The sequence below is a fragment of the Etheostoma cragini genome, chromosome 12 (assembly GCF_013103735.1).
Source record: "Etheostoma cragini isolate CJK2018 chromosome 12, CSU_Ecrag_1.0, whole genome shotgun sequence".
NCBI classification, from domain to species: Eukaryota; Metazoa; Chordata; class Actinopteri; order Perciformes; family Percidae; genus Etheostoma; species Etheostoma cragini.
Genome location: NC_048418.1, coordinates 14,198,109 through 14,225,958, shown reverse-complemented (window position 1 = coordinate 14,225,958; position 27,850 = coordinate 14,198,109). Strand labels below are relative to the sequence as shown.

General features: G+C 37.7%; 2 protein-coding genes across 4 annotated transcripts in view; one reads left to right on the top strand and one right to left on the bottom strand.

Annotated features, from left to right (window-relative positions):
• sntg1 (syntrophin, gamma 1) overlaps window positions 1-8,775 on the top strand; it is a 34,508-nt gene extending 25,733 nt beyond the window's left edge. For both annotated transcript variants that reach the window (XM_034888426.1, XM_034888427.1), the window contains exons 14-19: window positions 1,400-1,516; window positions 3,701-3,772; window positions 4,349-4,501; window positions 4,687-4,779; window positions 6,627-6,737; window positions 6,876-8,775. In XM_034888426.1, coding sequence (XP_034744317.1) covers window positions 1,400-1,516; window positions 3,701-3,772; window positions 4,349-4,501; window positions 4,687-4,779; window positions 6,627-6,737; window positions 6,876-7,058 — 729 coding nt within the window. In that variant the 3' untranslated portion in view covers window positions 7,059-8,775. The remainder of the gene's footprint in view (window positions 1-1,399; window positions 1,517-3,700; window positions 3,773-4,348; window positions 4,502-4,686; window positions 4,780-6,626; window positions 6,738-6,875) is intronic.
• Window positions 8,776-12,983: 4,208 nt separating this feature from the next.
• Window positions 12,984-27,227, bottom strand: pcmtd1 (protein-L-isoaspartate (D-aspartate) O-methyltransferase domain containing 1). Of its 2 annotated transcripts, none has more exons than XM_034888038.1 (6): window positions 26,985-27,227; window positions 19,792-20,260; window positions 19,249-19,351; window positions 18,230-18,401; window positions 15,037-15,160; window positions 12,984-14,703 (listed from the first exon to the last, which is right to left on the bottom strand). In XM_034888038.1, exons 2-6 carry the CDS (start codon window positions 20,096-20,098, stop codon window positions 14,324-14,326), a joined length of 1,086 nt encoding a protein of 361 aa, XP_034743929.1. In that variant the 5' UTR covers window positions 20,099-20,260; window positions 26,985-27,227; the 3' UTR covers window positions 12,984-14,323. The 2 variants fall into 2 exon arrangements, with proteins under 2 accessions (XP_034743929.1, XP_034743930.1); XM_034888039.1 differs by having other exon boundaries at window positions 27,011-27,227.
• Between the last annotated feature and the right edge of the window lie 623 nt (window positions 27,228-27,850).

The window sequence follows — 27,850 nt, the reverse complement described above, 5'->3', positions numbered from 1 at the left end:
CCCCCCCAGACCTCTCAGGTCATCTGGGACAGGTCTACCCTCTGTCCCCAGAGTCAGAACTAAACAGGGTGAAGCAGCGTTCAGTTTCTATGCTCCTCATATCTGAAATAAACTCCCAGAAACCTGCAGATCCGCTGCTACTCTCAGTTCTTTTATATCAAGGCTAAAGACCTTTCTTTTTGATGTTGCCTTTCTTTAAATGACTGTTTGTTTCTTTAATGTTTAATTTCTTATGCTGCACAGTAACTTTTATTCTTGTGTTTTATGTGTCTTGAGGTTTTCATTTTTAACTGTTTATTCACAGTTTTGTATCGTTTTTTAATTTTTTAAACTTTTTTTTTAACTGATTTTGTGTAAAGCACTTTGAATTGCCCTGTTGCTGAAATGTGCTCTCCAAATAAAGCTGCCTTGCCTTGCCTTGCCTAAATTAATTCAATATAGCATCTTTTACAGACAAAGTCACAAAGTGCTTCAGAATAGGAAAAATACCGTGCCACACACTGCTTATATTGTTTTAGCTATGTCTTAAGTACCTCTACGTGTATAAGACCACTGTGGGCAATGTTACAAATCAATGAGCAAGAGAGCACTGCTAAATGATGACATTGGATTCTTATATGATTTTGCCTCAGTACCTTGATTTGTTAGGTTTTTACAGTATTCTGCTGGATAAACCAAAAAACATGTGCCTGCATCATTAATCTTTAAAGCTCCTAAGAACTTGGTTTCTCAAGTGTTTCTTAATACAATTGAATATTCATGACTAAATATTCACCAAGTTATAATTTGGAGAGAAAAAACTTAATTATTTATTAATACTATTAAACTCTGTCGGTCTGATTTTGATCCAGCAATGTAAGCAAACAACCCAAAAAATGTTGATACAAGTACTGTTAAATATTTTATCCATTGTTCTGTATTTAATTCTTTTATTCAACTGTGTACTGCACACAAACAGAGCTGATATAGTAATATCATGTGAAATAACCAAAACTAGGTTGATGTTTTTTTTTAAAACTTTTCTCAGTCAATCAGTTAATGACATACATGATAAAACAAAAGATAATTTTTTAATGCTAAAATAGCAAATGTTTTTTTTTGTGGGAATCCTTTGAACTAATAAGCGGATTGATGCATGCATGCATACATGCATGCACAAAAGAACAGCAGAGACTCTAGTATCCACCAGGAAGTGTCTTCAAGAGCACAAAACTTGATCCAACGCAAGGCCATGCATTTTATTTGGTATTGGTTGCTCCTGTTGATGAGCTAGATCTGTTCACCCATGATATAAAATGGCATGCTTGCATCTTCCATGTCTTACACCTCTACTTTTGCCTTTAACCCTTGTACAGTCTGCATCCCATCGTGACCACGTCTCTTTTTCACTGTTTGATAGATTATCTACATGGGCTGGGTCGATGAGAAGGAGCAGGACTCCGTTCAGGACCGAATGTATTCACCAAAGTTCCTCGCTTTGAGGGGTTCCTCACTCTTCAAGTTTTCAGCACCCCCTGTAAGTGTACACCTAGCATGTTAACTTCTTTAAACCATTAAACGTCTGTGGTTCAATTGAGTGCTGTTCAACTCCATGGGAGAATTTTCCTTTTAAGGTAATGTATTGGGGGTGGCAGTAGCTCAGCTTGTGGGGAGTTGGGTTGGGAACTGGAGGTTTGCTTGTTTAAGTCCCAGTACGGACCAAAGTACAGCGTGTGGACTGTTAGCTGGAGAGAGGCCAGTTCACCTCCTGGACACTGCCAAGGTGCTCTTGAGCAAGGCACCAAACTCCCCTCAACCGCTCAGGGTGCCTGCCCCCACTCACTCTGACATCGTTCCATTAGTGCATGTATAGGACCTGAGCATGTGTATGTATTTCAGACCTTTGTGTAGTGTGTAATAACAGAGTGTACATTGTAATTTCCCCATTGGGATCATTAAAGAGTATACATTATTATACATCATTATTACATTACATTATTGAGGGAGAAAACGCTATCCTGTTAGAAAAAAAGGAAGCAGCTCACACATAATCCTTGTGCTGCATTGATCTTCCTCTTGATTGAGAATGATCATTAAATCGGTTTACTAATCTGCCAGCCACTTAAGTGATTATGACAAGAGGGATACGCTGCTGTTGATGGTGAGAAAGATTTATAGAAAACTGAAATTGCTGCTCAAAATGAATGTGCTGATATAAATGGAATATGCTAATGTGAGTGGATGGTGGAAAATAGAAGCCTGCTCTTTAAGACAATGCGACAAGCTTCTTCATTATTGAATACTTACTTACACTTTGAGGAATATCCCCCTTAAATTGCAAGATGACCATTTTCAATTCAACAACAATTCATCAGAAAATTGACCTCTGGTTAAACTCCGCCCCCGACCAGTGATTGTCCAACCACAGCTTAGCAATTAAACTAGATACGACAGGCAAGCATGGAATTTTAATGAGAGCGATAGGCTAATCCAGCTAGGTATCCATAAAGTATGGAGGGTGGTGTCTTATTGTTACCTTTCCAAAAACACAAGATGGATCCAAGATGGATCAAAGATGGATGTATGGAATGCAGTGTATTTATCCGCTCTATCATCAGCTGGAAACATTAGCATGCCTGGCTTGTGTGCCTCCAGTAGAAACCCTATGTTAGTGTTTCTCCCAAAGGAAATGGCAGAGGTTCTGAAAAACAGTTTCAGCCAAGGAACCCTTACAAGATAGAGAATATACCAGGCAGGGACCCCCTCATGTAGGCTATGTCCCTTGGAATAATTTGAATTAAATTTTGTTTCAACACTATCATAGTCTGAGTAAACGGAAAGACCACCACTCAAGAAATGTATTAGAAAGATATTAGACATGTATTAAACACATTCTAAGAGTTGTAGAATTATTAGATTTAATCAATTATAGATTTAAAAAGGAAGATATTTGTTTGTATATCATAATCATTTAAATGAATGAACATAAAAACTTTGCACACAACCCCCCGACAGAGTGCCAGGATCCCTAGCGGTCCCAGGACCGCATTTTCAGAATCACTGAGAGAGCGTTTTGTTTGCCAAAGTCAGTGATTATTCATCATCCTCAAATCCTTTACTCTTGCTAAATATAAGGAATAGCTACTGTTGGAAGAAAAAAAACATTACAGCATAAATCTATTGTGTTGCTTGTCGAAGTTGTTTTTCCTGTACCAACCATCCAACCATTCTAAGTGTTATGTTGGCACAAGTAACACTTTAATGACATTTTTATTTGTCAGACTATCAACCCTGCAATACATGAACAGTGTTATTCCTACATTATGGATCATTAACCAACTCAGTTTTAGCTCATTTAGAATGCTAAATCTCAACAGATAATAATCAGGGGTGGTTGGTTTTCACATAGGGTCAGTTTTCATTTTATTTAAAGGTATCTCCAAACGAGTCGTCTGTTCAAAAACATGCATGAGGTTTACTTTTAGGCAAGGCAATGCAGCTTTAATTATGTAGCACATTTCACAACATGGCAATTCAAAGTGCTTTATATAAAACATTAAAGAGTAATTAATAAAAAAATAAATATTATATATTTACACAATATAGAAAATTTGTTAAAAAGAATAACAAAAACAGCTAAAAAAGACTAAGACCGGTACAAAATAATTTTAGAGACTGTTTTCTTTCCCTTTTTAATAAAGCCATCCTTCTAATCAAACAGGTGACAACATGGGACTGGACCAGAGCGGAGAAGAGCTTCACTGTGTATGAGATAATGTGCAAGATTTTAAAGGTAAGACCGCCGCTTTCATTTCATTTTTTTGAACATTTAGAGAAACAACCCTCACACTGGATACATTGAGAAAATATAACGTAGAAAACCAGGGAATGCCCTTATACAACACCCTGATTAAATTGCATGTGTTCTACTTCAATCCCACAACACTCAAGGTTTAGACTGTATTCACTCTCTGCAGATTCGAGGTCACTTTAAATAGTGATTGCAATTCTATTCATGTAGATTCAAATGTTATAGTTGGACATAGTTTGAAGTACTCTGCCATAACTATTAAACTGTGCCATTTAGGTTACATAAAGCCATAAAAATCATACATTAGGGTAAAACATCCTCTGATACAACTTGTATACATGAGATAGATTTAGATATCTATCTATCTCATGTATGTGAGATTAAAGAGTAAAAACAATTCAAGTGCTCTTACAGTAAGTCTGCAGTCTTCACTCTTGTCAGAGTAAATAAACCTCCCTTTAGCTTCAGGAAACTGCATTGCTGTTGCTTTGTCTTATCTCCACGTCACTCTGCCCATCTGAACCTGATCAGCATGGCAGCCGTACTGTCTTATCTTAGGATAATGACCTTCTGGACAAGAGGAAGCACTGCTTCAGCGTCCAGACGGAGACCGGGGAGGACATGTTCTTCAGCGTGGAACTGGAGTGTGAGCTGCTGATCTGGGAAAAGGCTTTTCAGATGGCCACTTTTCTGGAGGTGGAGAGGATACAGGTCTGCACCTGAACAGTAGGCAACGTGCAGCGAATCGTGATGATTTTAATCTAGCGCACAGTTCCAGCTCAGTCGTTTTAGTACAGAGATTGATAACGTTCATATGACATTTTCAGCAGAGCAAAAAAGGCTTTTGTGTGCTTGCGTAGCTGTTGTGAGTAACATCTTGTTCTTCTATTCTGCAGTGTAAAACGTATGCCTGTATCATGGAGAGCCACCTTATGGGACTGACAGTTGACTTCAGCAATGGCTTTGTTTGCTTTGATGCAGCTTCAAAGGTGAGTGTGGGATACTACTTTATCATCAATACAAATGTGAATATTTTTAGTGGGTGATTTCAGACAGCTGTATTGTACAGTGTAATGAAACTGATCACGATGCTTCAGCCTCCCCTTTTCTTTTTTTAGTGCTGCTAACTTATTCTGCACTGTGTGCATTTTTGGGAGTATGAGTACAATTGTTTGGACGGCTGGTCCCCCTCCCGCTGCTCAAACCGCTCACTCCTTCCTGCAGTTCATTTTGGCCTTTCCCCAAGTCTGAGAGCCATGCAGACTACTCCACTGGTGCACATTATGTGAATGAGCAGGACACAAGCTCTGCCATATTGTTCTCTAAGATTTTTGGCCTTAATTCCTGCAATGTGAAGCAACAATGTCCCCCAAGGACGATAAAAATGTTGCCAGCGTATTGTTTACAGCGAGAAATGCACAAAACGCAATCCATATGTAAACTGCAATCACAGACAATACACTGGGTGGGATTACTTTCTAATTAAAAGCTGCTATTGGCACATTTCCAAAAGCATGTTAGTTAGTTTCAATCGGAAACAACACAACTATAACTTCGACAAGTTGAGCTGTAATGTGCTGGCTCAGGACCCCGTGAGATGTTCCACATGGCGCTAGTTGTTATTTTTCCCTTATAAAGCGCAATGTAAAAATAGAAAAACTTAATTGGAACATATAAACCAAGGATGACAGAACCAAGACATATATTGCACAATTATTTAAGCTCTGAGTATGAAGCTGCCAGTTAGCTGGGGTCTTTCTGTGTGGAGTTTGCATGTTCTTCCCATGACAATTATTTTCTCTGACAGTATATGGGTGTGTGTGTTTATTTTTATATATATATATATATATATATATATATATATATATATATATATATATATATATATATATATATATATATATATATATATATATATATATATATATATATATATATATATATATATATATATATATATATATTATTGAATTATATATATATATATATATATATATGAATTATTGAATTTTTTTTTTCAAAAGTCATATATTTATATTTTTACATGGGATCCTAATCTGTTTAGGAACAGCAGCTGTTGCATAAAGTAACAAATAGAGCACTTAAATGTGGAAAATAAAAATATTAGAAATAAGAGAGCATAACACCTACTTTAACTAAAATAAAAGAATTGCAGACGCAATCTCGTAAGCATATAAGAAAACCATGTAGGCCACATTACAGATGTAATATGACAGTGTATAGGTGCTTGTGATTGACACGAAGGATATTGTGTTATCATCACCTCTGTCAGAGTCGGATTGGGTTTTAAAGGAAAGCTGGAGAGGTCAACACTCATTTCATAAATTTCTGCTTTGAGGGTAAGAGACTTGTTTTGTCAGAAAATCACAGTGAGACATCTTGTATATCGTATGTTACACATTATTTCTCATGCCATAATTAATCAGATTGTTGTCACAGTAATTATTACAGTGGCAAGAACAGTTACAGATTCATATTCATGAAAGCATAGCCAGCTGTCTACCTGAGGAAACTGGCTTATGTTTCTGCTTTTATTTATTCAGATCGACACTAATTAAATCATTGAAGCTCTGCTGTATAGGGTGAAATAACTGTGGCTTGTTAAATTTCCCCACGGCAATAATAACAACTTCTGTCTGGTTGATCTGCTGATGTGTCCCATTTCTCCCTGGGTCTACGTGGATTTTTAACGTGAATTATTCATGAAATAGTGACATAAAAAGGCATTCATAAAATAAAGAGTTATAGTTGTTTTTTCATTGTTTAATGTTTAACGCTAGACTGATAAAATCGTTGTCATTTTTTACATTTTCAGGCGGTCCTGTGGAGATACAAGTTCTCCCAACTAAAAGGATCATCTGATGATGGAAAAAGCAAGATCAAGTTTTTATTCCAAAATCAAGACTCCAAATCTATTGAAGCTAAGGTAAATCACTTTGAGACAAATTTAAAAATACATGTCAAGGAAAAGGTTATTCAACAAGACTTTCAAAGCAACATGGTTATAGAAAATGAATTACTTGCATTTGACCTGAGTATTGATTTTTCTTTTTTTCTCTTTCAGGAGTTGGAGTTTTCAAACCTCTTTGCCGTGCTTCATTGTATTCATGCTTTTTTTGCTGCCAAAGTCGCTTGTCTGGACCCGATGTTTGTGGAGAGCCAAGGCACCGCGACTACCACTGGCTATCCTTCTCTTTCCAGTATCTCATGTAATTCACAGACACCTAAACTCAAATACACCACCTGACAGGCCCTTCTAAAAGGATGCTGTACTTAAATTTTGACAAAGGCCTAAAGTGGTGAACAGGAGAACTAGAACATGTTCAAATTTTGACATTAAGGGTGGACAATGGTGAAATAAAAGACTTGTTTGAGAAGTATATACTTGATATGTTGGTAGAAATTTCGGATTCCTAGGATTTCTGGAATAATTGTGGACCTAACCACCATCAACCTCTACTTTTGGAAACTTCACACAAAGACATTGTGGACACAAAATGTTTGATTAAAAATGTTTTTAAGTGACTTTATCCTCAGAAATCATGGGGATCAAAACATCACAAAGAAAAATGCAGTTCTTTTCCCAAAGTAGTTTGCTTTTCTAAGTAATTTTATTCCAGATTTGGAGAGTAGCCTTTTTGTTCCACGTCAGACGGTACATGACTTGAACTTCTTGTGAGGATTTGTCTGGACACTGGATATGATGAGGCTTTCTATATTTCTATTTCTTAGTGTGTTTTTGAGTTTAAAATGTTTACCTACAGTCATACTTGAATTAGTACAATTTATTTTCACTGGAGTTTAATTGAGAGTCCAGCTAAAAGCTAAATGGCAACATAAATCCGATTCTGAATCGGACTTTTGACAACACTTAACTACACAGACATTTGCTGGCAGCTTTGTTTGGATTAAATGAACGCTTTAGATGTATTTGTGTATGAATATACTGAGTAACTTTATTTATGTTTCTCTGTATATGAAGTTTACCCACAGGTTGAAGTCAGAATATGACTATTTCCTGGATTACTGGATAGAAAGGCTGTGTGAAGGTGTACATTTTCTTGTACGGATGAAAGAAGACACTTTGATCATCACTAACCACACAATTATATTCTGACAATACAACTCTAAACATGTTAAGAAAACACTTTCCATAATGTTTACAGCATTTCTTTCCCCAAAACTTGATTATGTAAATAAACACTGACATTCATATGACCTCAAAGAATTAAGAATTAAAGCAATTTTGTAGGGATTATGACATTTCATCATCAGAGATGACCGGTTAGATGGAGCTCATAACCTCTCTTCATCATTTACTAAATGGACCAATTCAGAAGTAAACAATCAGCTATGGTGTATTTTTGGATTATTTGGTTTACTTCAGTTTTTAAATATGACAATTTTTCATTGACAACGAGAAAACGCACATGCAAGAAACACATATATATAGCGTTGTGGCCTGCAAAAGTCTGAGATGACCCTTTAAACTTCAGTCTTTATTAAACTGTTTATGAATGCAGAGTGACAAACTAAACTATCATAATTAAAATAGAGTTGAGGTCAATTAGCGCAATTAGTCCCGTTCTTCCCTTCCATTTACAGAACAGAGTCCAAACATTAGAGTAAACTCTAGAGGATAGCAAATTAAGTGGCGTCTGTTAAGTGCTTTGCACTGTGCGGGTTTGTTAAGCTGACACAAGTGTCGGAGGGAGACTAACGGCGGTGTAGTCTATGCAAAGAAAGTCTGAGTGATGCTTTTGTGCTTATTTATTTATTTTTTATTTATTTTTGGGCATTTTTAGGCCTCTATTCGACAGGACAGCTTAGACTTAAAAAGGGGGGTAGAGATGGGGCATGACATCCAGCAAAGGGTTGCAGGTCGGAATCAAACCCGTGACCGCTGCGGTGAGGACTGAGTCTCTGTACATGGGGCACACACTCTACCAGGTGGCCTACGTGGGTGCCCCGCTTTTGTGCTTTAAAATTGTCCTCAGTTGCATATACCCATATAATACAGGATCTAGAGAGGGATGTTTATTTTATTTTTTGCAGATGTTTTATTAACAGATATGCTGTATAATAAATAAGACCTTTTATAACATGGCTCACTTGTAGTGGATTTTATTTTTCATGTATGAGACTTCCACCGATTTAACACGTGAAAGTCAGTTTGCATGTCATAAAGAGTACTCAAATCATAATTTCATGTTATTCAAACGTTCGTGTGTGAAAAATACAAATTAAAGTGTGCTATAATTTCTGTAGTAAACGGTGATATTTTGTCATACTATTTTGTACTTGTACGCAGTAGGTCTACAGCTTGAAATATACTTGACACTTAAAGGAATAGATTAGCTTTTTTCTAAGTACACTAATTTGTGTTGAGTGTGATAGTGTTGATACCAAGATTGATACCACTTTCTATTGTAAAATTGGTATCGCTCTTCTCTGACTCTTGATAAGAAAGCGAAATAAAGTGGATTTCCAAAAGGGCCTACAACTTAAAACATTGACCTTTAATTCTTTACAAGTCTATTTAAATAGCTCACAGTATCTACACTCAATGTTGACATAGGCCTACTTAAAATAGAACTTCAATTTACTTATTGATATTTCGGGTAGGATATTTACATATTTAAGTACATGGTAATGATAAAATCATGCAAAAGAAAGTGTAGTTATTATTACAATGTAGGTTTTTTTCCTTCAAAATAGCAGTCAAGTGCACTAAAGTCTTGTCAATTAGGGTGAAGAAAATTAGAAAATTACTCTCATTACTGTCACAAAGTTGTTTTTGTGTTTACTTCCTACATTTTTTAGTAGTTTATTTTTTAAATAAGTATTTTTTCTCTATGTAAAACTCTCCAAGTAGGTCTATTTTAGCATACTGGCATTTCAAGTCTGTTGCAGAGTAAAATCAAAGGTCCTGATAAACTATGAGAATGGAACAAAAAAAGGAGAAAAATCATCAGTTGCAGCAGAGAAGAAGCTGCAGGGGTGTCCGCGGCCGCAGGAGGGCGGAGCTCCAGAAAGCTGGCGCTAAAATACACATGTTGGGTCCGTAGGCTACTAGCCGAGTGGTCGCACCGGGGCTGGGCCTTGCACTTTGTTAACAGTTCACTGCAATGTGCTAAATAACTACCATTGTTGGTTACCACCAAGCGTTATTTCGTCGTAGGTATGCTGTGTAACCATAGACCGTATATGAACGGTCTATGTGTGTAACCATGGGTTTAATGCACCACCCCGCGAGCACTTAAGTGACACAAATCAAACAAACCCATGTGTTGCGTCACCAACAGGTGCACGTTTTATGTGGCTAATAGTGGCTACATGCTAAAATACTCATGATGGATCCTCAAGGAGCTTTCTAAATTTAAATTTACTCAAAAACTTTGGCCATGAAGTGTGTGCGACGTTTCTGCTGTTTGAGACTGTTGAGAGGCCTACCTATGGCTGAGACCTTGATAGTCCTACCTGTCCAAATTGTGATTGCAGAGCGTTGTTTAGCTCAAAATGTTTGAAAACTTTAAGGAGCGCAGTGAGACGGAGATGCTGAGTGGACTGGTTGTATTCTGCAAGAAGAATGAACGAACAGAAAAGTTGTGCAAGACTTCGAACAGGTGAGTAGCCTACAATGACACTCGTGATGGTTTCTCGTTTTTCAAGTGAGGACGTCAACGTTGCTAGGCAACATAGCGTGGTGTAGTGTACGTGCGGGTGTGCACTACACGTTGAGTTAAAACTGCAGGTTTTTTTTGTTTGTGTGTTTGTGGCTGCTGTCGCTGTGGAGGTTATGTTGTTGATACATGTCGTTGTTGTCTGTTTTGCTGATGTTTTATTCTACTCTAATTATACATGAAGTGTCAGGTTTTTGAATTTATGTGGCTGAACTGCTTTTTTGGCCTAGTCTGTGGTTGCCATGTTTGTGTCATTAAGTTTTGTCCTCTGTGCTGGTTGCTATGATAATCAATTGTGTGCACAGGCTGCAAAGTGCCGCTGTGGACCGGGCTGGGTACCGAATTCAATTTTTTTAAAATTTGATTTCATGGATTTTATAAAATTGTTAGCAGAAGTGTTTTTCAGGAACCGATATTGGTATCTGTATCGGTATCAACATTTTTTAGAATGACAAACCCAGTCCTATTTGGCATATTGTTGGTTTGGACCATAGATTGTTATGTAGTCTATGGTTTGGACAGAGAGGCTCTATTTGCCCATTGTGTGATGTGTATTTTTTTATTCAATAGGTCTATTTGCTATAACATTAGGCTACTTCAGTAAAATGTGTTGGGCTATTCTATACTCTTTCAATTTCTATATATTGTACCCTACCACTAGGCCTATATTGTTAATATCTTGACTAGATAAAATAATAAATAATACTTACACAAAAATTGCACAAAGTCTAAAAATGGCCGGATGTCATTAGGGTGTCCTCGAGGTTATCTTAGCCTGGGCTTAAGATTTAAAGTTTTTAGCAGGAAGCCTGCAGCCAATGAAAGATGTATTTTAAGAATAGTAGTCTATTTCTATGACGTTCCACTTCCGGGATTGCTAGGTTGCCGCCGGAAATTCCACCGGATTTCACACTTTCAAACCCGGTTGACTATGGTCTGCTCCTCGCATCTCTGAAGGGTAAACCCAGACAGCTAGCTAGACTATCTTTCCAATCGTAGTTTTCTGTTGCACGACTAAAACAGCCTTTGAACGTGAACATGTTCAACCAAAACGTTTCAACCAAAAAGTTTCTCCCCGGGGCTATTTTCCTGCGGCACCGTTTGGACGTTTGTGTGGACTAGCCGGACCTGCCTTTGCAGTGCTGTGGAGGAAGGTCTGGCAAAGCAAGACTATAAGAATAGCAGGATCAGCAGCATGTTACCTTTGTGTTTCGTGCAGTCAAAGATAGGGATTTTCTGTCAGACATCAAGTATACTATACATTTGTAATGCATAGTGTTGGGTTTTATGTGCAGATAGGGCCTGTTTCATTTTCAAAACTCTGTCTGAAAAGCCATGATGTGATTGTACATAGAAACTCTTTGTGTTATCAATTAAATGTAGCAATGACAAAACCAGATCATCAGAAGCTTGCCAAGGTTGCCAGATTCACACTTTTACTAGTGTTCTAGTGTGCTTCCTTTGTGCTTGTAATGAAGACTCACTTGACTCCTTGTCCATGCCTTGACACACTCGGGTAAGAAAACATCTAGTGAATAAGAAACATAAAAAGAGCAGTTACAATGATTAGAAGAGGCATAATGTGATTGTGACCTTTTATTTTTTGCCAAACATTTACAGAGAAACAACACATTTTTAAAATGAACTGCACACACTATAAAATCAACCTAGGCCTGAAAAACTAACAGAACTGTTTTGTCTTTTAACAAATAAGCTTAATACAAAAGCATAGAATTGGTTAGGGCTTAGTCTTTACTGGGTGCAATTTTTGTAGTCGAATCTCGTCTTCATATTAAACGGAATCGCAGCAGTCCCATTTACTTTGGTGCAAGGCGTGACCTGAGTGTTGAGGTTGTAGGTCCCCTGCTTTCAATACTTAATGTGCTTTCTAATTAGCAATTCCATTTTAGACAATGGTATATGAACTGTTCCATGCCTTTAATTGGTCATGAGAATTTTAATGGATACAACGTTAATTTAAATGGTACTATGTTGTTATTGGTAATTATAAGCTGAGAAATGAATCCATTATTGCTTACTTGCAAAGCTTTCCGATGAATGTAAAAAAACAACGTATAGACAATAAATGTCACCTCTTCACACAAAAAACTACTAATAGAATAATTACTTCCGTTTTCAAACAATATTTTTCATTACACTAGAACAAAATTAAGACCTATAGCACTAATATCTTATCTATTTAACACAGCAGTGGAGTTTAGATCTACAGAGTTCCCAGTGTCAAGATACAGTACAGCAAGAGGGCGCTACCACAAATCAAATGCAAATGAAACTGTATGCAGAATCATAATACGTACATATCACTTTTATATTGAATAGAATATCAACAACATTCAACTCAGCTTTTGGAATTCTAAATTATGCATTCAAAGTAAAATGAACAAAATCTCCAAAGCCTATGACCGTAAAACATGAAGAAAAAGTGTGACATCTATCAGTGATGTGCTGTTTTCTTATTTTTTTCTTCTCACCGTGGAATGATTTTGTAGAAATATACCATCGCTTGGGTAAATTTATTGTGCCAGAAAAAACTCACAGAAGTCCTACTGTGATGGGCTATGTTGGCACTTAAAAGGCAAGTTCTGCAAGCAAATTGTACTTTTACATTTATTTACATTACAACATGTCCAGTCCACAATACAAATGATTTTCAAGATTTTTCTTGAGGACTGCAGACTAAGGTGCTTTGTTGGACACTTCTAGGACAGTCCAGGATATAAAAGGCTTTAAAATCGTAAGCAATTCTGTTTTGCATTTGCATAAAAAACACATTGGAGATTTGTCTCAAGGCCATCTAACTGATAAATATTCTTAAAATCCTTCTTTTTTTTTTCTCCTTTTGTCAAAACATTTTCGAAACTTGATCACTTGGGACATCACCTCCAGTGACCAAGCATAAGATGTGAAGGAAAGTCAGGAACACCCAACACTTATACAGTATATTCATGCATTATTGACATCTCCCCTTTACCAGTCCCCTCTAAAACAAAGCTGAAAATGTGAACCACCCGTAATAAATTCATTGTTTCAAACCTCTGATGTAATTAAACTAATAATTCTATTTGCATCAACAATGGAGGGGAAACCATGGAGATGGTCTACAACACCTTATATCAAGTAGGATGTCAGCTATTCATATGCAAACTGAGGAAACACATTACCACCAAGTAGAAAATGTTACATTAAAAAGGTGCCCTGTAGAAAAAAAATTAACCAATCTAGTTTCTCAATGATCTTTTGTAATAGGAAGGTACAAAACACATTGACTGTAGACGAAATATCAAGAAAAGTAGTGATTATGAAAGGATGTCTCTTTAACTCAAAATGGGAGGACATCTGGCCTTATTTGTCTTCCAGTGTCTTTTGCTTCTTTTCTGGTGATCATTAAATCACTAGACACCGATGGTAAGTGAAAGCTTCTAAAAAAAACTCCAATAAAAAGGTTTAAATCTTTGCATGATCATATTTTAACAAAAAAGATCTTTGTTTATTATACAATTTTTTTATCTACACATTTCAGCAGAAGTCCTGAAATTGTGATAAAATCTGAATCTCAAAATGGGCTTCCAAAACTGTCTTTTTTTAGGTATACCTTTTTCTTTTTTAAACATACAAATCAAAATAAAATGTCAACATAAACTAACAACTCGTGACAATCATAACATTATTATCCAATATTATCTGACGTATCTTTCCATTACAGTTTTGCCATCAAGATTTAATGGAAATAATGCTACATTTGTACTGAAGAGTAAAGAAAAGAATCTCAGCAGACGCTGCACCCGTCAAGAGTGGATATGGAGTTCAGTCATTTCTCTCTGTAATACAGCAAAAATGCTTTAAGTGACTCAGGCAGCGGTAAAGCCATTATTTGGTCTCTCAACACGTTCACTTGCTTGAGGATTTCAATTTCACCAATGTCTCTTTCCTCCTCTTCCTCCTCCTCCACTTCCTTGTGTTCTTCCTCAGCATGCTCCTCCTCCTCACTCTCCACCATTTGAGGGATCAGCTGGTTGCCTACAAAAACGTAGGTGTTGATGCGTCGCCGTCGGCAGCGCCTGCGTTTGCGCTTCTGGGGAACTCTTTGCGCCATCCCCTTCCCTTGGCTGTCCTCATTGGCCAGGTTTCTGAGGGTGCGGCGTATGTAGATCCGAGACAGATCCTGAAGACTGCGGACAGTCACTGGGGCTGCGGGCAAAGAGAGATGACACAATCCTTTAGGGCAAAGAACGATCCACAAAACTGCACCAGTCTTTAGACTAGGTCGGCATAAACAAGTGAGGCCGTCAAAGAGAGAATTTAGTCTCAGTATTTCAAGGAAAGGGAACCACTGGCTCTGTAGAGCAGCTGCAGGGCGAGCTTTATATGACAAAGCAAATATTGCTGACGGAATTGTCTCGTCACATCACTTTGAATGTACTGTCTGACTTTGAATAATTCCTGCTTTAAACTTCAAGACCAGTTAGGCATAATAAAACACAGAGAGGTTTCCTGTTGTTTAGTTGAGGCTGGAGAACTTACGCAGCTGGACAGCGTCAGGCTTCTCTCCATCAGCTCTGCTCTGCTGGTCCAAGGGGGCAAAGGACACCGCCAAGATGTTTTTACTCTCCCATGTGCACTGACCAGTCCTGGTTATCTGGGTCAGCTGCATGAAGAGACGAAACCTGAACTCAACACTTATAAAATATGAAATACTGTGCGACACTCGGGAGCAAGAATTAAGGGCCTGTACCTGCGGTTCCTTCAAAATATATTTATGTCTTGCTTATTGCACATTTAGTAAATTCGCAACCTCAATACAGATTATTCTTATGGGGACACGGTTGGTTTGAGTCCCTGTATAAATAGTGTTTGCTTATTAAATAATATTCCCATCTGATAATCTTATTCAGATTATACATGTTCATTGTGGTTGGCAAATGTACACACTGTGTAACCAAAGATAAACCTTGCCAGTTGAGAAGGAAAACTGTTATATTTGCAAACTTGCTGTATCAAAAAGGTGCATGGAAAATTAACTATTTCCACACTTGCTTTGTATGTGACCAAATAACTTAAAGAACTAAGAGACTGAGAAAGGTCTGAGCATCAACAAGACAGTGCAGTAGCTTTTTAAGGTGTACAAATGAATGGACGCTAAGGGTGGACGATATGAATTGAAATTTTTTGGATTTTATCCATATTGCAACACGGATGTATGGATTTTATCAACGTAAAATGAGAAATTGTTACTGGATGAACACATTTAAATACAAATTTACAATAAAAAAAAAATCTTTATTGCAATAATGCAAGAATCATACAAAATAAATTGACCTTAATTTATCAGTTTCTAATCTAAAAAAAGTCCCAAACTTAAGTTTAAATGTATCCAATTAATTTAGAAAAATCTAAAATTGCCATCAATCAGTTCTGCTATTATTTTGCAACACTGTCCACAATGACCAATAACTCCTAGATATATTAAAAGAATAAGAGTACATAAACAGATTTTTTTTCATAGTCCATTCATCCGCAAATTATGTTCCCCATTAATTGATGGGATTGTTTGGTCCATAAAATGTAAAAAAACAAAACAAATGTCTTTAGTATACTATAATGTAAAACAAATTCTGACACTTAGAGGCTGTAGCCATGAAATGTTTCATGCATGTTCATTTTTGCTTGAAAATATGATTCAATTAGCAAAAGAATAGTCAACTAATTTTGTAGATTGACTAATGTGTTATTCTCTTAATCGAAGTTATGGTGTACATCATCAGATCACCCATCTATCGGTCACATCGTCAAAATGTCTGCTGGTATGAGAAGTAAGATATGTGAGGCACGGCCCTCAGTAGATGACATATCTGGTTGTTCAAGCCATAACAAGTAATTACCAGTCCACAGGCCATAATGAAAACACAATTTAACCACATGAGGCTAAGGACCTATCCTGCATTATAATAAGGGAGTGTATATCTTGGTAGGGAGTGGTGAAACCATTAATACCAGCAGACACTGAAGATGCCTTGAAGGCAGATGTATGGTTCACCATTTATAGCCATCATGTTGTACTTTATTCAACACAATAATCCTAACTGTCAGAGAGTGCAAGGTCTCAATTGTGTTTGCTTATTTTTCTTTAAAAATAGAACAATACAGATTACATTCATATTGTATCTGTTTAAGCTGGGCAGGTTATACATTGTGTTTTATTTAAAGGTCCTCCAGCAATGTTGGGTGATGTCACTTCTTGTTGACGTTCAAAGTATTGTCAAACAAAACAGAGGCTAGCTCGCCCCTTCCTGCTCCTAATCCCGTCCCCTCTTTTCCACACACTAACCCCCCCACCCCAAATCCTTACTGTTGGTTATTGGCTGGAACAATGTTTCGTGGTGCAGGGTGGCGCAGTTTTGTTTTTGTTGGCGTTTGGGCAGCCTAGGCTATCTAAAGAGATTTTTTTTCTTCTTTTTTACAGTGTGTTCAGGGGACATGCAGCTAGCGGATAGTGAGGAGATTGCTGTATGAAATCTTTTTATATTTTTGAGAGTGCCGACCAACATAAAGCAAAGAACATGCAGATAGTTCAAGACGACATCTATATCACGTGATTAATTGCTATATATAATATAGAAGATGAGTTTAAAGCTTGCTTCTTCACATAGTACTCAATATACTCAATCATCCAGTACACCAGCTTTTTCAAAACATGTTGCCTTCCTTCCATACCATTTGTTTTATATTTCTCCACTCCGTGATAATAAAAAGCTTTTGTTTTGGAGGTGGGGAGTATACTGGCTGGTTGCTGCTGAAGAGCCACAACAAAGAGAAAAAACAAGATTTTTATTTATTAATTATTCACACTATTGTGGCCATGGCCTGAATGGGTATGACATTTTCATGCGGTTTAGATTTCACAGATCTGTAAATCTCTGAAGATTTTAGATCTCTGATCAAAATGTGAATTTGTCCATTCGTTATAATGCATACTGTTTATTGATCTCCAGTGGAGAAATTACATTTTACATGTTTTTTAAGTAATTACTGCACACAGGCCTATAATACACACATTATCCAGACGTATTCATGCACAAATGGAGGGATGTCAGAGTGAGTGGGCTGCCAGTGCTGGACCAGCACCCTGAGTTGTACTTTGGTCCATACGGGGACTTGTACTAACCACCCGTCGGTTCCCAACCCAACTCCCTTCAGACTGAGCCACTGCCCCCCATTAAGTGTGCACAGGCCATTTTTTTTAAACACAGCTTAACACGTGATTGCTTTCTTTTCTGAACAAATTTCCGAGTGCACCGACAACCTAATCCAATTATCCAATCTTAGTCATGATGTACTTCTTTTTCCTTTTAAATTCCTTGACCATTAATTTGTCAAGATAATTACCCTCCTTACTAGAAAAAGTTCCTGCCAACCATTTTCTCCAACACTTTCCCAAAATTCAAAATGCCCTCTTACATGCCCCACAGTCTGGCCACACTCACACATCCACCCTTTTAAATAAAACATGTGTTTATACAGCCATGTTTGGGCTCCTTGGGCAGCTTCTCAAATCCAGTGGCAGTTGTGGCTCAATAATGCATGTGAAAGTTTCATAAGTTGCATAACCAGTCTTGTAGGTCAAAGCTATTTTACAGTTTTCCCTCATGTGTTAGCATTTTGAATATAAATCGTGATGTGTCGATTATGTATGGTTCTGATAGCTCGAAGCACTTACCTGATCCTCTATAGGCATCACCAAAACACCTCCAATTTTGAGCAGTACTTTCATGTAATTTTCATGGTATTTCTGCACTCCTGCGCCACAATAGATGCGATCGTATTGGTGACTGTCTGCTGAGATTTCAAGGCAATTCCCCACCACAAAGACGGGTTCACAGAACTCAAACCTGTGAAGAAAGTTTAGTGAGTAAGTTTTTTTCAGGCTCATTGCATTTGTGAATTATGACATCATTATGCAGATTAGATGAATTGTATTTAATTTGCAAGACAAAGTCTTACACTACCAGTCAAAAGTTTGGGGTCACTAACAAATTTCCATTGGACTCCATTATAGACAGAATCCCAGCTGAGATCAGTTCCCTTGTTTTTTTTAACCAAGGCAGCAGTTTCCAGATTACATGATGTGCTTACATAATTGCAAAAGGGTTGTTTAATGTTTCCTTAGTTAGTTTTTTAAAATAATATCAATTAGTAAACATAATGTGCCTTTGGAACATTGGATGAATGGTTGCTGATAATGGGAAATGTAGATATTGCATTAAAGATCAGCCACCCAGATCAGCTGGTATCCTGTCTATAATGGAGTGAAATGGAAATTTGTAAGTGACCCCAAACTTTTGACCGGTAGTGTATATGGCCCACAATGGAAAAACTACCATGTAAAACTGCTACTCGTGCCTGTGGTTTGAACACATACAGTTTTTGTTAAAAGAAATAAGCTAACCTAAAAGGTCATTAAATGACATGTTATGTCTTTAACTTTGTTAATAAACAAACAAGACATTATCTAACACAAGCTTTAGGAGGTGCTGGTAGCCAGATTTTGTATTGTTAAGACAGTGCCAGGGTTGCTGTTCTGGCATTATGTTAAGCTGGGCTAACCAGCTGCTGGCTTTAGCCTTATAATTTCCAGACAGATTTGAGAGTGTTGTTGACCTTTCCATCACACTTTCGGCAAGAAAGCAAATTAACATATTTGCCTAAATTAAATATTCCTTTAAAGCATGTACTTACTTATCAAAGCTGTCACTATTCTTTATGAAATCATCAAGTTTCTCTCTGGCATATTCAACTACGTCCTTATGGAGCTCAACTCCATGGTTCACACCAAATGGTCCTTGAAATGAAAGAAAACAAAAACAGGAACAGTATTTTCTTTAAAAACAATTCCATCATAGCATTACATACTACCTATTGTGCTTTCATGGAGAGCTGAAACAATTATTTTTTTGTACTGATTGACAAATTAGTGCACCTATTTTGAAAATTGCTTATAATTTTATTCATTTTCCTGATTTGCTGATTTTGTTTGAGTTTTGGGTTGTTGAGGAAACAAGCAATTTGTAGATGGTGCCTTGGGCAGACCACACCATTTTTCCATAAATCTGAAAAATAATTGTCATTATCAAATTTAAATCCTAGCAGTCCTATTATCACTGATGGTGATTTGTGTTCACACAGTGTACTTTAGTATAGTAAATTTATTTAACCTAGATTTTACAGAACACCTGAGCACTTCCCACACATGATAAACACAGCTGGGTACACTATGCTTACCTATGATAAGGGCAACCATTGTGCTCAGGTAGCCAGTTCCACTGCCCAGATTGAGGAAAGAAAGTCCAGGCTGCAGTTTAAGGGCCTCCATCACCTCGGAGTATATACACGGAGCAGACAGGTGGATGTTGCCGTGCTTCCACGCCAAGTCTTTGTAGGCACTGTCCCTGTAGCCGTCCAGGTAGTAGTCACCACGGTCTATGGCTCGGAAAGCCTGTTCAACTTTTTCTGTGCGGATATACTGGGCCTCCTTCAGATTATCAATGAGGTCGTCATTGTCCTCCCCAGCGCTCACGGCTCCCCCCATGGTGAAAAGAGAAAAGGAAACACAAGGACCAAAGTCGTACTCAGGCTAAGTGATTCCTCCTCAGACTGGCATGGAGATGAACGGCCGACCTGAAGGATGCTGCCGGTGTGACTCCTCGACCGTCAGAGTTTAAACTTTGGACATGTCCAGGCAGACGGTGACCTGAGGAATAATAAATAAACACGTTAGGGCAACGTGCCTGTTAAGAAATACAATGGCTACTGATGAAAGAATAGATGTATTTATCTTCTCCCACAACTGGGATCACCTTTTTGAAAAAAAAAAATTAACAGACTAAAGAATGAATGTAAATTTCCTTTCAGGATGAAGTCTTTTTTTTTTTTTTTTAAGATCCAAAGAAATAACTGTAGCCATATTCATTTGCATATTTATAGCAAACCATATACTCACCAGCAGGTCATTGTTTGAAAACAATCCACTAATACAACATTAAAGCCTCTGTAAACCCACAAAAGGTGATTTCAGTTTTTCTGGCTGATTAGACTCTGCTCTGGTTGAAGGGGGGCCGGAGCTTTGAAAGGAATTTATTACGTCACAAATTTCATCTACCAATAAGGGTGATAAAGATGTCATTTGTCCTGCCCTAACAGATGCAACAAAGCTAAAAGGAGGCTCAGGAAGATGTCACTCAATCGGTCTTTACACCCCCACACAGTCCTGGGAAGAGGTCTAATCAGCCAGAACAACTAAGACACCTGTGTGGGTGTCCAGGGCCTTTTAATTGATCATATAATTTGCGAACTCGTAAAAGGGAGCCTTCAGATTACTATATTGCATATAAAAAATTGCCTCCACTTCACAGAGATTAACCTCTTCCCTTACACCAGTTGTTTACTCATATTTAGAGCATATAGGCCTTCTTCACAACAGATATTCTTCATGATGGCTCTATACAATTTAGGTTTATGGTCCCTGGTATAATACATGATGGCTCACTAGCAGAGCTTTATGGAACAGAGCCATCCTTTGTTACAGCTGAGATTTTCCTGCATATACATTTTAAAATATCATACTATGTCCAACATGCACAATGTAATTTGCTGTATACTGAATACATTGTTTTTAGAGCTGAAACAATTAGTTTATTGAATAGTCAAATGCCAATAATTTACTGCTTCACTCAATCTGGTTAATTAAAACTGATCTTTGCTGATCTGAAAGTTACTTAAATTGTGAATGCTGTGCTACCGGCTTCAATATGTGATGCTATTAAGTACCACATTGTAGCAATAAAAAGAAAATTCCTACCACATGATGGTTTTTACACATTTTATTGATGCTTTGATGACTAAATGCCCCATACTGGCACAGAGTGAAAGGGTATAGCTGGAGATGCAGCCGAGGGAGACAGGTCTTGGATTGCCTCTCTGCCTTCTCAGCATCTCCACATCTGACTCAGCTAATAAAGATTAAATTCAGGGGTGACTTTGTAGTAGAGGCTTGGTAAGCGTAATTTTCCATTGGCTCTTTCTCACAGACAAAAAGAATCGTTGATTCACTCCCCATCACTAATTGTACAAAAGTGTATTTTTTCCCCTAGTTTTTCCCCTCTACCCCCTCTTTGTTGCTTAGTCATTTGAGTTACCTGTAGTTTAAAGAAAATGGGTCAGGTGAGGTAGCTATACTACAAGCAAATTGCTTTTGGTCACTGCTGTACAGTCTTACAATGAGTCCAGAGTCTTGTAACAGAGGTCCTCATTTACCCAATTGTTTAAAATAAATCAAAAAGGACCATCTAGGTAATAACATTTGTTGCTATAGTGAAGCTATTCCTGTACAGAAAAGAAAACCCTCTTTGTAAACAGGAATTCACTGCTAAACACACTGGATGTCCTGCCCCTGGTGTGAATGGAAAGTGCATTGACGCCGTTCCAGGTCATGACTTGCTGCTATGACCCAGCTAGGGACAACTCACTGAACCACACAGGATGACGAAACATGTAACGGATCCCCCGGCTACACAAGATAAACTCTAGTGCTGTAACTAAACACCAAAGGCCTGTTTAGGCAGCAAACCGGCATGTACACACTGCCAATCAGCAGACCTGTGCGAGGTACACTGATAATCTTCATGATTACCGGCATTTACAGCTTAAAGTTAGTCATTTTATCAGCTAATATGCAGATCTAGCAGCAAAAAAGATTACGTCAATTCCTCTGCAATATATAGTAGTACAATCAAATGTGTTTCAATGAATGTCAAATCTACTGTCTCATGTTTGCATTTGTCATGTTGTAATGACAGCAACTTTTTTTGTAATGATTTGTCTTTAAAGCTGCAATACACATAGTTTTTGTAAACATTCAAATCTTGCCTGTGAATTTACATTTCTTGACTCCGGTGAGTGAATGTTTTTTCCTATATCCACTGCAGCAGAAATGTGAGCATGTTAGGTTCTAGGGGTGTGACGAGACGCTTACTCCACGAGACGAGACACATCACGAGATTGGGTTCATGCGAACGAGACGAGATTTTTTTTAAAAATTTAAAGAAATCCTCGATGACTCAACTGAAAAATCACAAAATGCAAAACAATTTAGGTGCATTTTGAAATCAACTATTAATGATGAATGTTATTTAACTTTTTTTTTACTATTTTAATGAATTATATGCAGTAAAGGACGTGCAAACACTGCAAAATGTTTTGTATAAACTCTACCAACTGGCTTCTGCCCTGTACAATTACACACGAGAAATCTAACTCCTTTCCACAAGCCGAACATAAAAAAATAAACAGTATAAATAAAATAAATTTGTAAATAACAACAGAAAAATAACACTTTAAATGCAAACAGTGTTTTTGCATAGTGCTCGTGTTAGCCGCGGTATACGGCATTTTTTTCTTACAATGTTTACATATTGTGTTCGTCTTGTCTGTCACTCTTTCGCCGTTTATCATTTCTGCAGGAAAACCAAAACGTTGCCACACAAATGATTTAAAAGTGGCAGGGGGATCTTCAATAGTAATTTCACGTTCCATCACGCTGACATCACATCGCCTCACGAGACAACTTTTCACCTCGACGAGAAATCTCGTCACGTTTTAATCTCGCGAGATCTCGTCACACCCTTATTAGGTTGACATTGAAGAATAAACATCAAAGGATAATATAACGTGTAATAAATGAGATCTAGCTGTAGGGAAAATAAATCCAGTGACATTTTTCTCTGCAATGTCAAACTTTATTTATTTTAGTAATACATGTGAGCAAACACTCCCCAAAATACAAATTCCTCAGACGCACTCGTGTTTCCTCAAAAAATAAAAAGGTATCCAAAATGAATGTTATTCAAGTCATACACCAGCATATTTCTCTGTGCAAAGAAGCAACTAATAATTACCTGTGTTTTGTTTCTCTTCGTAGTGAGTGAGATAAATAACACCTGTACATTGTATTGTAAATCAAAACAACACTTCAAATATTACCTTTTCCTCAAAAACTAATGAATTCCAAGGGCATGCACAACATAAATCATGATGATTTTGGTCACCCTATGACCTGTTTTTCTAGCACCACTGTTCCATGGAAGTTTTACATAATATACCTCAAAATCTAAACAGAGGAATACTGTGATGTTTGCTGAATACGGTTCAATAACCTACAGTGCTGACCTCTGCGCTAGTGTCAAACCTAGAGGAAACCCTTTACACATGATGTCTAATTTCATGTTTTAGGGCAGATAGTTACTGTCCGATAGTTTATGGTTTAAAGTTTTTTTTTGGCCTTTATTGACAGGGAAGTTGAAAAAATGAAAGGGGAGAGAGAGGGGGAATGACATGCAGCAAAGGGCTGGAGGCTGGAGTCAAACTCTGGCCCGCTGCGTCGAGGAGTAAACCTCTGTATGGGGGCCCGCTCTACCAACTGAGCTATCCGGGCGCCCGCAAGTTCATGCTTTCTTGAACATAGAGCATTTTTCCATTTCTGTTAAAAGGCCACATTGATCTTCTTTTGGTACAAATCAGTTGTCTATCCGATCCTAAAAATCCATTACAGTGGTATGTCTTCCTCTCTAGTTATAAAGTTTTTGGCAATGTTTGGTAGTATAAGATCAAGACTTTCATTCCGACAACTACCCAAGATGTCCCATATTCTAACGAGTCGCTCACCATAACGAGCCATTCCTTTAGTATCGTCCTCAGACTGGAATATAAAAGGACTGGCATGAAAACCTGAAGATTGTTATGCTCAGTACTAGTTGAGGATAAATCCTTTTAATCTGGGTAACAATGGGACTTTCCTCTGACTCCATCCCCAGGCTAGTAGTAACAATCTTTATGCAACTTTGACCACTAGACTGAGTTAAATAGCCACAAACAGCCAGATGATGCGACAGTAGAAACGTTAGTTATACCAGGCGACAGGAACCATGTGAGTGTGAAACGGAAGCAACTCAAATTTTCAAGATTTACCAGGACTTTGGTGGTCACTTTTTGATCCTATTGACTCTGCATATTTATTTTTAAAGAGGTCATACAGTTTTGGAATAAACATTTTCAACTCAACCAGATGTATCTTTCCTTCAATTTGTGGCACCTGGATGAACCTGCAACTCGGTCTTGCATTGCATACATTTTATTTATCTGTTTTTGTTTCTCTAATGTGTGATGAGAATGATTGCATCCCAAGGCCATTAACTATAAGTGTCTTACAATGCTGCAAACACTTTAACAGGAGCTAAAGGTTCTAGTGGAATAATTGATTAGTAGATTGACAGACAATTACTGTCATTGGCAACAATTTTGATGACTTTAAATAGTCCTTAGTCTTTTCTAAAAAGAGAACTGGCAAACAATTGTTTCCAACTTCTGAAATGCCAAGATGTCCTTTCATATATTTGTATTAAACAGAATATATTTGGGCTTTTGGAATGAAATAAGACATTTAAAGATGCCTCTTTGGGCGCATTTTATATATAAAACTAACTTGACCAAAGAATAACTTAATTGCGGCCCTAGTCATTAGGATTTGTGTACAGTAGATGATTCAGTTGTGAGGATCTGCTGCTTTTCTTTGCATGTGACCGTTAACTGAATTTTTAAATTGTGAAAGAACATTTAACCATTTTTTTATAAAGAACAAACAAGAATGTAATTGGCAGATAAATGGATATTGACAATAAAGAAGCACCACCTGTGCGTAAGTTCAAACTTAACCATAAATGATTACTAATTAAATACCAATTATTAATGATACTTGAGTTATTCCTTATGCATTACTAAAATAAAAGTAGTTGCATGACTGAGCTCAGTTACAACATAAATAATAAATAGTTACACATGCCCCTAGGGTATAATGTAAATCAAAATGTTACATGAACTGGAGTTTTTTTGACACACAGCATCATCTTTCCATTAATTGGATGCGGTTTTGCAACACAGTAAAAGTAGAGACCTAATTTACTTAAATGTAATACACGATCTAGACGTGCTACAATGCCATAGTTGCACCCCGAGGGTAGGCTTTTATCTAAAAATAAGGCCCTATTGTCACACTGTAATGTTTTTATTTTTAATCTTTTGCATGTTTTTGTGTGTAACAATTATAGTGCACTCGCCGTAAAGGAGCATAGGCACATTTTACTGATGCTCTGTTAAAATAACAATGAAATGCTAAGTTACTGACTTCATAACAGGTTTTTGTTGGTCAATAGTGCGATCAAGTTCCGCTGAACCAAGATAGCAATACACAAAGAATGCACCTGAACACACCTCTCTGTAAGACCAAGCATGCCCATTGGCGCACAGATGGGCGAGGTGCATTTCATTCAAATCATGTGGGCGCTGGATAGGAAATTAACTGCGTCGGACTTGAACTAGCGAAGACACTTGCGTCGGGCTTTGCGCTGCGTCAGGTGCAAGATAGGGCCCCTAGTCTTGTTTATTCAACTGTATGGTACTTTGCATTATTTTCTAAGGTGTTTCTAATATTATTGAACACACCTTCACACAAACTTATAGCAGGGACGTGGTTGCTTCACGTCATACAGATGTTTCTAGCCCCAAAACTGACACCTGGTGAAGCCAATCAGCTCTCCACTTGATCACGTGCTGCAGTTGCCACACAGACAGCGGCGCATCAGCCAATCAGCGGCCTGGACACTTTCTGCACTGCGTGTGACGATGGAGCAAAACAACAGCGTTTTCATGAAACGTTTTCAAGCGAGATTAGTCACCGCTGTTTTCTTAAATCCTACCTGACCACTTCTGTGAGAAATACATGGCGAGAGAAGCATGCATTACACGAGTTGACAAATACTAAACAGAGACTGTGTGCTTGTGCATACACAGCTTTTGTTCCTACTTGTCGACCATGAACGCTGCTGGCCAGCTCTCTGCAGTGCGATTAACCTCAATCTTATAGCAGAGACTAGCTAGCTAAGTATGTTATAAATAAAAGGAAAAAAGAGAGACTGAAATATCCTTGCATGTTGGATTTGAACTGCTGTGGAAAAATCCCACGAAAAAAACATAGCATTGATTCCTCGGAGTTTCTTCCGCTTATAAACTAGAAACCGCACACACATCAAAATAAAAAAGCAAAATATGTCAGTTTTGCAAATGTTGGTAAAATTGGTTTTACATTAAAGTGTTTTACGTTTACATATATGTCGGGACAACGCCATCGAAGTTGCCAATAAATCTGGCTTACGTTCACTTTTGTGGGCCTGAGTGCGCCATCATCAAAACAGACAAAGCAGGTTAGGTAATCTCACGTCTTTATCCTGCAGCTAGCAAACACACAAAAACAGCGAGTGTGGAGTGTCACCTTTTGATGAAGCTAACACAATTATTACGCTGCCAACTCTACAAACCCAGCTAGCTAACTCACATACACAAACTAATGAATACATACAAATACTCACAACAATGCCGTGTCGCATTTACTTACTCCTTGTAACTGGATGCTCAGTGTAATGCGACGGTCACTGACTTTCATACGTTAGCAGTGTCCTTTTAAAGGCTGACTGCTAGTAAACTCTGCTAATCAGGTAGCTGGTTCGGATGAAAAGGTAAACTTACGGCGAGGCGTTGTGTCGAAGTGAAGAAGAAGACGACAGAAGCAGCTGAGAGGATGTAAACACACGTCACGTGGTTTAACATGTCGATAGAGGCAGGCACTGTTACTCACATGCATCCACAATATGTATCCTTCTATTGAACACTATATATTTTTCACATGCAGATATTAGTTGGGTCAATCAGTCCGTCATAATCAATTATCTGTCCAGGATAGCATTTATTTTAAAATAATTCTACCTAGTTTTTTACTATTTCAAAGGCTCTTCTACCTCTAGCTTAGTGCAGGCCCTGCATGTACTAGCCTACTTATATATGATATGATATAGACTGCACTACAGACAACAGATTTTTTTTTTTTTTTATCATCTCTCTCCGAAAAAGGTTGACTAAAAACAAACAGAGTAAGAAGTTCAGGAATATTATACTGTAGCTGGCCACACTGTGACAAGCCTGTTCATTATTATGTCCTTTAAGAGAGGAGTGCATCATTTTAAATTTCCTGGAAAGTTTCACCCACCTTGTAACCTCACAGTTCCCCAGAGGAAAGGTTTAAATTTAGCGTGCAGCTGGTTTTCTTGCCTGTTCTGGAAGTCTGGGAATGGACGATCCCCAGCAGACAGGCCAGGTTTCAGCGACCTTGCTCCACCTCATCTTTTGATAATACTATAGGTTACGTGTTTTCAAGAAGAATGTTTTGTGTTCAAGATAT

Bases quoted from the DNA above. Each gene is read 5' to 3' on its own strand.
- pcmtd1 (XM_034888038.1), bottom strand. From the start codon at position 20,098: ATGGGGGGAGCCGTGAGCGCTGGGGAGGACAATGACGACCTCATTGAT. The intron at 19,352-19,791 runs GTAAGCATAGTG...TTTCATTTCAAG, and splicing joins AATGGTTGCCCTTATCATAG to GACCATTTGGTGTGAACCAT. The intron at 18,402-19,248 runs GTAAGTACATGC...CTTTCTTCACAG, and splicing joins AATAGTGACAGCTTTGATAA to GTTTGAGTTCTGTGAACCCG.